This window comes from Sapajus apella, unplaced genomic scaffold (assembly GCF_009761245.1).
Source record: "Sapajus apella isolate SASKATOON/1434 unplaced genomic scaffold, GSC_monkey_1.0 scaffold40, whole genome shotgun sequence".
NCBI classification, from domain to species: Eukaryota; Metazoa; Chordata; class Mammalia; order Primates; family Cebidae; genus Sapajus; species Sapajus apella.
The window spans coordinates 11282978-11294279 of NW_022436980.1; the positions used below are offsets into that span (position 1 = coordinate 11282978).

Consider the following 11302-nt stretch of genomic DNA (forward strand, 5'->3'; position numbering starts at 1 on the left):
TTTTTTTGAGACGGAGTTTCACTCTTGTTACCCAGGCTGGAGTGCAATGGCGCGATCTCGGCTCACCGCAACCTCCACCTCCTGGGTTCAGGCAATTCTCCTGCCTCAGCCTCCTGAGTAGCTGGAATTACAGGCACGCACCACCATGCCCTTTTGTTTTTTTTTTTTGAGACGGAGTCTTGCTCTGTTGCCCAGGCTGGAGTGCAGTGGCATGATCTTGGCTCACTGCAACCTCTGCCTCCTGGGTTGAAGCAATTCTCTGCCTCAGCTTCCCCAGTAGCTGGGATTACAGGCACCTGCCACGATGCCGGATAATTTTTGTATAAGAGAGAGAGTTTCACCATCCTGGCCAGGCTGGGCTTGAACTGCCGACCTCATGATCCGCCTGCCTAGGCCTCCCAAAGTGCTGGGATTACGAGCGTGAGCCACCGCACCCAGCCTAACAGCAATTTTCAAGATTAACTATCTATAGTCACCAAGTTGTACAATAGATCTCTTGAACCTAGTCCTCCTGTCTAAGTGAAACTTTGTGTTTGATCCACACGTCGTTAACCCTGAGGCCATTTTTGGTAGAGCTTTAACCTTTATTATTATCTTTATTATTTAACCCTTTATGTAGGATTTCCCTAGCACAGCAAAAGAGGCCAAAATCCGGAAGTCATTGCAAAATAAATTAAAGGTGGAAAAAGGGAAAGCGAGCCTGCAGAGTTCTGGGACACAGCCTCCTCAAGTGGCCCTTCCCCCTGCGGAGGGGCTGCCTGCTCTGGAAGGGTCCACTGCTCTCCTTGAGGGAGTTAATACGGTTGTGGTGACAACTTCTGCCCCAGAGGCTGTGCTGGCCTCCTGGGCAAGAATTTCAGCCAGGGCAAGGACGCCAGAGGCAGTGGAACCTCCACAAGAAGCCAGTGGTAAGCCCAACATGAAAAGCTTATTGTGGTCCAGCGGGGAAATGAGCTTAGTAGATATTAATGCTTGATACATTTTAGGGTGTATGAAAAACCCATGAAGGGTCGCTGATTCCTGGACCCTGCCCACAGAGCTTGTTTTAGGTCTAGGGCAGAACCTGAGAGTTGTAACAATTTCCTGGGCAATACTAAGGATGCTGGTCTGGGGACCACAGTTTGAGAACCACTGCTCTAAATTATTGATGGCATCAGAAGAGGATAACAGTCTGGGATTTTTTCCCCCCTTTAAGCAATTTAAATTAAAAACAAGATCTAAAATGGATTCCTGTTGCTGAACCCCAGAATTGCATTAATAAGTTATTTAAATATTTTCCAGTTTTTTTTCCTTTCCTTTCCTTTTTTTTTTTTTTTTTTTTTAAAGAGATAGGGCCTCACTATGTTGCCCAGTCTGGAGTACAGTGGCTATTCACAGGCAAGATCCCACTAATGATCAGCACGGGAGCTTTTTACCTGCTCCGTTTCTGACCTGAGCGGTTCACCACTCCTTAGGCAACCTGGTGGTCCCCATGCGAACACCCAGTCAGCACAGCACACTACAGCCCAGAACTCCTAGGCTCAAGCGATCCTCCAGCCTCAGCCTCCCATTTAGCCGGAACTACAGGTGCCACCTGTAGTTTTTTTTTCATTGTAAAATGAGTTAGTAATACCTATCTCATATGTTGTAAGAATTACAGGAAATACAAGAAAAATCTGATAGTAAACTGCTTAGCTCAGTCCAATGTGTGTTAACAGTTGAGACCCCCGAGCTTACTTCATGCAGCCCTTTCTAGACACTGGGTTAGTCTTAATACCGTCTGTCCACCTACGACTATACTGCTTCCAACTAGATGAAGCTTTAACAGGAACTGTCTTGTATGCTTTTCTAAAAGAACAGGATAGCGTAGAGGTTAAGTTAGGATTTCAGGGTTCATATCTTGGAGCTGGCAGTTAAGAAGGAATCAAGGGTGATGGGCCATAATGCAGTCTGAGGTGAGTATGTCACCCTGGTGTGTGGGTATCTGTCTGTCTTTGTTTCTCCAGGTGTCAGGTGGTGTGTGGTCCATGGGAAAAGTCTCCCTGCAGACACAGATGGTTGGGTGCACCTGCAGTTTCATGCTGGTCAAGCCTGGGTTCCAGAAAAGCAAGAAGGGAGAGTGAGTGCGCTCTTCCTGCTTCCTGCCTCCAGTTTTCCACCCCCGCACCTTGAAGACAATATGTTGTGCCCCAAATGTGTTCACAGGTAATTACCTGGTACTTTTCTACAAACCAAGAGTGGGTACCTGATTTTTCAACTGCAGAAAGTCAAGATAAGATATGCATTAATCTTAAAGAGCCATGTATTTCAAGTTCAGATTGTCAGTGGAGAGTTTCAACAAAATTATTACTCAAGTTTATCCCCAGGAAAAAGAAAGTATTTATGTATCAGGGTTTAATACTTCTACCCTGAGACACAGAATTCTGGCAACAACAAACATTGTGTAATTACTATATTCAGAGTATATATCTCCTACACAGAAATAATGAGTAGCAAAAAATCTCTAAAGTAGTCTACAGTCTATAGGGATGGTGGGCATATAAGCACCTGGAATAGCATTACAAATATCAAAGAAGGGATTCCTTAAGGGAAGAACTGACCAGAGGGAAAGGAGGGATCAGGTCATTTCTCAGCCTGGGAAATATAGCGAGACCATCTCCCACAGGAAGAAATGTGTGAATGTGTGATTTTTGCTGCTTTGGGATATCCTGCTTTTTGCACTATTTTGATAATCTCTCTATGCCCAGCAGCTGAATAGAACTGAGGTCACTTTGGATAGTCCTTTAAGGACATACTTGGGTTTTTGGGAAAGGGATGAGAAGAGCCACTCCAAGGCCTCGTGCTCATGGGTTGCACAAGTCAGGGAACATATTACAGAGGTGTGGTAACTTGGCTGATGGTCGTCATTCTTTAATGACATAGTCACGGGCTTGCTTACCTTATGATCCTAAAGGTGTAAGGGCAATTTCAGCAGCATTCCAGCAGCGGGGTTCTGGGCTATTTTCCAGGATGAAGCTTGATATGTCTTGATTCTTATCTTTTTAAAAACAAACATTTAATTTGCTTTATAGGAACAAGGTCTTAATAAAAAGCCTCCAATGGGAATAGAATATCAGGAAAAAGGCCATATCTGTGATAATTAATGGCAGAAAGGCTGGAGAGTCGGATTCTGTGGTGCTGCTGACAGGTGAACTTGGTCCTCTCCACACCTGCTTACGGTCCGTGCAGACTGCTGGGGTGGCAGATCTTAGCCTACGACCCCTAGCAGTGCTTGTTGCTTTGTGAGTAGAGATATGATAGACTCTTGCATTTAAAAATGGGAAAACATTTCACAAAGTACCATAAATTGTAGTTAATATGTAGAAAAACTTATTCATACCACGTTTCTAAAATAGAAAAGACTTCAGCAGCTGTTTTTTTTTTTGTTGTTTGTTTGTTTTTTTTGAGACAGAGTTTCACTCATGTTACCCAGGCTGGAGTGCAATGGCGTGATCTCGGCTCACCGCAACCTCCGCCTCCTGGGTTCAGGCAATTCTCCTGCCTCAGCCTCCTGAGTAGCTGGGATTACAGGCACGCACCACCATGCCCAGCTAATTTTTTGTATTTTTAGTAGAGACGGGGTTTCACCATGTGACCAGGATGGTCTCAATCTCTTGACCTCGTGATCCACCCGCCTCGGCCTCCCAAAGTGCTGGGATTACAGGCTTGAGCCACCGCGCCCGGCTGTTTTGTTTTATTTATTTATATCTTGCTCTGTTGTCCAGGCTGGTGTGCAGTGGTGCGATCTCAGTTTGGTGCAAACTCCACCTCCTGGGCTCAAGTGATTCTCCTGCCTCAGTCTCCCGGGTAGCTGGGGTTGCAGGCACCTGCCGCCGTACTCAGCTATTTTTTTATTTTTAGTAGAGTTGGGGTTTCACCTTGTTGGCCAGGCTGGTTTCAAACTCCTGACCCTCGAGTGATCCACCCACCTCACCCTCCCAAAAAGCTGGGATTATGCGAATGAGCCACTGTGCCTACTCTCAGCTGAGAACTTCTTCAGCTGAGCATTGGAAGGAATTGAGTAAAACAGTAGTTTGCTCCTGTGCTCAATTTTTCCTCCTCTGGACACTGACGACTTTAGGAGCTGCTTCATTCCAATTGCAATTTCATAAAACATTTCATAAGTATTTTAAGGCAAAGAAAGGCTGTTAATTCTCTCCCTCCCTCAAAACATGATTCTTAATATTCAAAACAATGTTTTGCAGAGTTCTCTTAATCTGAGATTTTTATGGTGTGACTACAGAATCAAAACACAAGGCACTTTGTATTATTTCACTTAAAATTTTGTATATTTCTGGTGTTTAAAATGTTTAAGATTGCTTCCCCACTCAGAAATACATAATATATTGAACTTAAAGTGTGTTTATTAACCAACTCTCCATAAATAAATATGTATAGAAAATAATTCATCTGTTGTATTTAGGGAACCGTATTCACTGCATGCAAATTATTGTTAGTGTTCTTAACTCAAAGTAGGAGGAAACCGAAACATGATTTTTCTTTTGCGTTACTCATTGTTTTTTTTCTTTATTAGTTGGTGGTGTGGGTTGGATCATACGTTTTTTTAAAATCTACTTACTTAGGTGTAATTGATATACAAAAAGCTGTACATATTTAATGTATCTTACTGAGTATAATTAATTTTTATTTTTGTGTGTGTGTACTTCCTAAATTTATAATCCTGTGAGTCTGGGAACAGATCTGTTTTTCACTTGTCCTGATTTAATGACAGTTTCCAACATTGTTTTGTTACTACAAATAGGGATCTATTTTTTTTTTCCACCTTCAATGAAGATAATAAAAATGCAGTGGAAGGAGTGGCAGAGTTGGACAATTTGTAACCATTATAATATAGATGTAATAGGTTGGGAAAGAATCCTCAAAAATGTTTGAACAAGGAAGGAAAGTTTATTGAGAAGCGAGATGTTCTTCTCTCCTGCCCCCCATTCGTCTCTGGTGGTCAGAGTTGTTCAGTGTAATAAATAATAGACATTTTTTCTTAATACCATGCGTATTGTTTGTTTTAATTTTGTTTCCTTTTTAAAACTTCTCCCCTGCTTTCTTCTTTGGATGGGTCAAGTTTTATTTATTTATTTATTTATTTATTTATTTATTTTTTGAGACGGAGTTTCGTTCTTGTTACCCAGGCTGGAGTGCAATGGCGCGATCTCGGCTCACCGCAAACTCCGCCTCCTGGGTTCAGGCAATTCTCCTGCCTCAGCCTCCTGAGTAGCTGGGATTACAGGCACGCGCCACCATGCCCAGCTAATTTTTTGTATTTTTAGTAGAGACGGGGTTTCACCATGTTGACCAGGATGGTCTCGATCTCTTGACCTCGTGATCCACCCGCCTCGGCCTCCCAAAGTGCTGGGATTACAGGCTTGAGCCACCGCGCCCGGCCTGATTTATTTATTTTAATTAAAGAATTATTTTTAAAAAATAAAGGCGGAGTTTCACCATGTTGGTCAGGCTGGTCTTGAACTCCTGACCTCAGGTGATCTGTCCGCCTTGGCCTCCTAAGTGCTTGGATTACAGGCGTGAGCCAGCCCCCACGCCCAGCCTGGACGGGTCAAGTGTCTATTCTGTTTTCTTCCTATTAACTTGGAAATTTCCTTTGCTTAATTGCATTCTACCAGTAAGACCGTTTATTTACTCATCCTTCCTGCCCTGGGAAGATAAAACCTTAAAGTTACATACTCTCTAAATCACCCTCATTTTCACAAGCCTCCCCAAAGTTCCTATCATCACGTTCAATCCCCCACTCCCTGTTTCCCTCCCATACTCCCAGAATACAAAGAGGAAGACTGCTGGAGCTATAAATTCTGTGTCATGAGTTCCTTGGCAGAGGCATGACATGGTATGATATCTTGTTTTGGGAGGAGCTGAGAGAAGAGGTTTATATTACTAATTTCCCATCTGCATGTAAAGGTAACATTTGCACAAATAGGTCTGTGCCCACATTGTATGTGGTGTGGAAAACCTGGAGCCAGCCCTCCAAATTTTTCTTGGCTCCAAAGGTACGTGGCAGCTCCCAAGGGAAAATGTTGGTCAGGACCTCCGAACCCATTGCTGATAGACATAAAATTTCTACATATTGGCATGATGAGGTTTATGGACATAAAAATTGGAATTTGGTGACAGCCACATTAACCAAGTATTCCAACTCAGCACCACCAGGAATGTTACAAGCTGAAATGTTTTTTCCAATCAACAATGGAAAGTACACAGTATCATTGCCAAAAAGATGTAAGTCTAATCATGAGGAAGCAATCAGTCCTGATTATACCTGTTGTCTCAGGCTGATGAATTGAGTACATCTTGCTTTGAATGACAGTTGCATCGATATAGCCATATGTGAAGAGTGACAGAGGCCAGGGTAGAGGCTCACGCCTGTAATCCCAACATGGGAGACAGGCTGGCAGGTGACTTGAACTCAGGAGTTCAAGACCAGCCTGGGCAACGTGTTGAAAACCTTTCACCAAATAGAAAAATTACCCAGCTGTGATGGCCTGTGGCCTGTAGTCCCAGCTGCTCAGGAGGCTGCAGAGGTCGAGGCTGCAGTGAGCCATGATCGCCCCACTGCCTTTCAGCCTGGGCAACAGAACAAGACCCTCAAAAAGAATCCAGGAAGAAAGGTAATTAACAAGAGGACAATCTCTATTCAAATAAAGTTGATCTAATGCGGTGGCTCATGCCAATAATCCCAGCACTTTGGATGGCTGAGGCGGGTGGATCACTTGAGGTTTGAGTTTGAGACCTGCCTGGCCAGCATGGTGAAACCGTCTCTACTAAAAATACAAAATAAGGCAAGTGTGGTGCCACACACCTGTAATCCCAGCTACTTGGGAGGCTGAGGCAGGAGAATTGCTTGAATCTGGGAGGCGGAGGTTGCAGTGAGCCCAAGATTGGGCCATAGCACTCCAGCCTGGGCAAAAATATCGAAACTTTGTCTCAAAAAAAGTTGTTTTCCATAAAATATGACAGTGATTCTCATTTAGTCCCCAAGCCAGGAGCATCCATATTAGCCTGAAACTTTGAAATGCAAATTCACTGCAACCTCCACCTCCCGGGTTCAAGCAGTTCTGCCTCAGCCTACCCCGAGTAGCTGGGACTACAGGTGCGTGCCATCATGCTTGGCTCATTTTTGTATTTTTAGTAGAGACGGGGTTTCACCATATTGGTCTGGCTGGTGTGAAACTCCTGACCTCATGATCCGCCCCCTTTGGCCTCCCAAAGTGCTGGGATTTCAGGCGTGAGCCACCACGCCTGGCAGAAATGAAAATTAATCTCAGACCTACTGAATGACACAGGTTGGGGTTGAACAATGTGTTTTTAAAAGTCATGCAGAAGAGTGTAAGAACCACTGATCTTGGTGATAAAAGTAAAACAGGTTTTCCAAAGGGCAGAAGTAATGAGAACTGACTGGAAGGGCCCCAAAGGAATTTTTCTAGAGATAGAAATATTTTCTATCTTGATTGGGGAATTGGCTACTCTTTTTCAAAAGCTCGTAACAGTGTACATGCAACATTTGTGTATTTCACTCTACATTTTATCTCAAAGGAGAAAAAAAAGGTTAGTTTGGAAATCAAAGAGGTAATGGTTTGTGTCACATGACTCTACCCCCAGTATTTCTGTAGATGTCAGAGCTAGAGATCGAAAGAAGTCTTGTTTATCTCCATGGTCGATGACAAAGAGGAGGACCACAATACATCAGGGGGTTTATAACACCAAGAAGGGTTCTAAAGAGGTACACAGAATGGATGAGAATTCCTCAGCATTCCAGAACTCATGCGGGTCTAACTAGAATGCAAAGGTGAACTCTGTACATTCTGCTCTTCCCTCAAACTCTTGTTCCAAGTCAGCATGGTGGCTCCCACCTGTAATCCCAGCACTTTGGGAGGCCGAGGCGGGCGGATCACTTGAAATCAGGAGTTCAAGGCCAGCCTGGCCAACATGGAGAGAACCTCTCTCTACTAAAATACAAAAACTAGCCAGGGTGCCCAGTGTGACGGCACACGACGGTAGTCCTAGCTACTCGGGAGGCTGAGGAAAGAAGATCACTTGAACTCAGGAGGCGGAGGTTTGCAGCGAGCTGAGATCACGCCACTACACTGCCTAGGTGACAGAGAGACTCCGTCTCAATTAAAAAAAAAAAAAAAAAAAAAAAAGGCCGGGTGCGGTGGCTCAAAACGCCTGTAATCCGAGCACTTTGGGAGGCCGAAGCGGTCGGCTCACGAGGTCACGAGAGCGAGACCATCCTGGTAAAAATGGTGAAACCCCGCCTATACTAAAAATCCAAAAATTAGCTGGGCATGGTGGCAAGCGCCTGTAGTCCCAGCTACTCGGGAGGCTGAGGCAGGAGAATTGCTTGAACCTGGGAGGCGGAGGTTACGGTGAGCCAAGATTGCACCATGACACTCCAGCCTGGGCAACAAGAGTGAAACTCCGTCTCAAACAAATAAACAAATTGGCCAGGCGTGATGGCTCACGCCTGTAATCCCAGCACTTTGGGAGGCCGAGGTGGGTGGATCACCTGAGGCTGGGAGTTCAAGAGGTCCTGGCCAAAATAGTGAAACCCCCATCTCCACTAAAAATATAAAAAATTGGTCGGGCGTGGTGGCACGCACCTGTAATTCTAGCTACTCAGGAGGCTGAGGCAAGAGAATCGCTTAACCCAGGAGGCAGAGGTTGCAGTGAGCTGAGATTGTGCCATTGCACTCCAGCCTGGGCAACAGAGCAAGACTCCGTCTCAAAAATAAATAAATAAAAATAAACCTTAAAATAGCAGGCTCCGTGTGGTGGCTCACACCTGTAATCCCAGCACTTTGGGAGACATACGTGGGAGACTGTTTGAGTCCAGGAATTGAAAGCCAGCTTGGGCAACATAGTAAGACTCCGTCTCTACAACAAAATTAATTTAAACCGGTGTGGTAGCACATGCCTGTAGCCATGGCTACTCAGGAGGCTGAGGTGGGAGGATTTCTTGAGCCCAGCAGGTAGAGGCTGCAGTGAGCTGTGATCGCACCATTGTACTCCAGCCTGGGCAACAGAAATAGGAGAACAAACTAAAGGATAAAACAAGTAAAACTGCGAAAATTTAAATAGGAAACTATAGGTAATTCACACAACTCTTTTGACAATAACAACAACAAATTGTAAGAAGTAAGAAGTGGAAGCCATGTACAGTGGCATGTGCCTGTAATCCCAGCTACTCAGGAGGCTGAGGCAGGAGGATTGCTTGAGCCTAGGAGTTCAAGCCCAGCCTGTGCAACATACTTAGACTCTGTCTCCATAAAATAAATAAATAAAAACAGATGCGATAACTTGCAGATTAAAGAAAAATTTAAGGCACATTTTAATTTATCAAAGATCTCGTTTGGATGTTAATTCAAACAGATTGTTAAAAAAAAAGAAAAGAGATGCCGGGCGCGGTGGCTCAAGCCTGTAATCCCAGCACTTTGGGAGGCCGAGGCGGGTGGATCACGAGGTCAAGAGATGGAGACCATCCTGGTCAACATGGTGAAACCCCGTCTCTACTAAAAATACAAAAAATTAGCTGGGCATGGTGGCGCGTGCCTGTAATCCCAGCTACTCAGGAGGCTGAGGCAGGAGAATTGCCTGAACCTAGGAGGCGGAGGTTGCGGTGAGCCGAGATCGCGCCATTGCACTCCAGCCTGGGTAACAAGAGTGAAACTCTGTCTCAAAAAAAAGAAAAAAGATTATACTCAGGAAAAAAAAAATGAAAAGAGAAAAATATATAAGATAATTGGAGGGTTTTTTTTTTTTTTGAGACGGAGTCTTGCTTTGTTGCCCAGGCTGGAGTGCAGGAGCATGAACTTGGCTCATTGCAACCTCTACCTCCTGAGTTCAAGCAATTTTCCTGCCTCAGCCCTCACCAGTAGCTGGGATTACACGCATCCACTACCACATCCGACTAATTTTTGTATTTTCAGTACAGAGGAGGTTTTGCCATGTTGACCAGGCTGGTCTCAAACTCCTGGCCTCTGGTGACCCAACCGCCTCGGCCTCCCAAAGTCCTGGGATTACAGGCATGAAATGGCCAGAAAATTGGAGTTTTTGAATATTCCTGGATATTTGAACATATATTTAAGTATTTTGAAAATATTAAATATTTATTTTTAATTATGTTTAGATGTAAAAAGGATATTGTAGTTATAGTAGGAACAAAGTGTTTTTCACCCCTCTGGATTTATTTATTTATTTGTTGAGACAGCGTCGCTGCAGCCTGGGGCTCCTGGGCGAAAGGGATCCTCTGACCTCAGCCCCCTGAGTAGATAGGACCACAGGCGTGCCCCACCACACCCACGCGCCCGGTTATTTTATTTTTGTTTTTTGGTAACAATGAGCACTCACTCTGTTGCCCATGCTGGTTTCACACTCTTGGGCTCAAGTGTTCCTCCCACCTCGGCCTCCTGAAGTGCTGGGATTACAGGCACGAGCCAAGGCACCCGGCCTTTCCCCTGAATTTATGAATGAAATCATAGGAGATCTGGTATTTGATTCAAAGTAACCCAGGGAGGAGGAATGAATGGCAATTTCGCTGGAACCAGACTGTACATGTTTCAGCTTTCCGTAATAAAACATTCTCAAAAAGCTGGGCAAAAAAACCTAGGAAAACAAATAAGATGATTGTCTTGTAAAAAAAAAAAAAATGCAACGAAGAAAAGAAAATATGGTAAGGAAATGGCCTTCCCTCTTGAAATCCTGTCCCCTACCTAGGGCTTGAGGATCAACTCAGGCCAATAGGTCAGCTTTCCTCTAAATTGCCGGTTGAAAGCCCCAGGGGCCACACCCGAGCGGGTAGGTGGGGTGCTTTAATAGCTGCGTTTTAGAGGGCTGCATTCAGTTTCCATCCTGGAAGGGAGGAACCGAATTCCAACCATTGTCTGCCGTTGACTGCCTGTCTCCAAAGCCCGTCGGTTATATCCTGATGTAGCTAATGCTTCTACACTTCAAGAGCTTGAAGAATTATCCGGAGGGCTGGGCGTGGCGGCGCAGGCCTCGTGTAGTCCCACCTACTGCGAAGGCTGCGGAGGGAGATCCGTTGAGTCCGGGAGCTCAGCCAAGAATCCAAGACCAGCCTAGGCAACACAGTGAGACCCCCACCCCTGTCCCATCCGCCCCTCCAATCCTCGTCCGCCCCAGGTCTCATCCCCCCCAAAATTTTAGATATTAGCCGGGCGTGGTGGCGCGGGGCTGTAATCCCAACCACTGGGGTGTGGGGGGTGGGGAGGGGAGGGGAGGGGAGGGGAGGGGAGGGGCG

General features: G+C 45.1%; 1 protein-coding gene across 1 annotated transcript in view; it reads left to right on the forward strand.

Annotated features, from left to right (window-relative positions):
* Positions 1-3376, forward strand: part of DPPA4 (developmental pluripotency associated 4) — an 8663-nt gene extending 5287 nt beyond the window's left edge. The window contains exons 5-7 of the mRNA XM_032299156.1: positions 620-908; positions 1986-2184; positions 3051-3376. Of these exons, the coding sequence (XP_032155047.1) occupies positions 620-908; positions 1986-2184; positions 3051-3087 (525 nt within the window). The 3' untranslated portion in view covers positions 3088-3376. The remainder of the gene's footprint in view (positions 1-619; positions 909-1985; positions 2185-3050) is intronic.
* The last annotated feature ends 7926 nt before the right edge of the window (positions 3377-11302 follow it).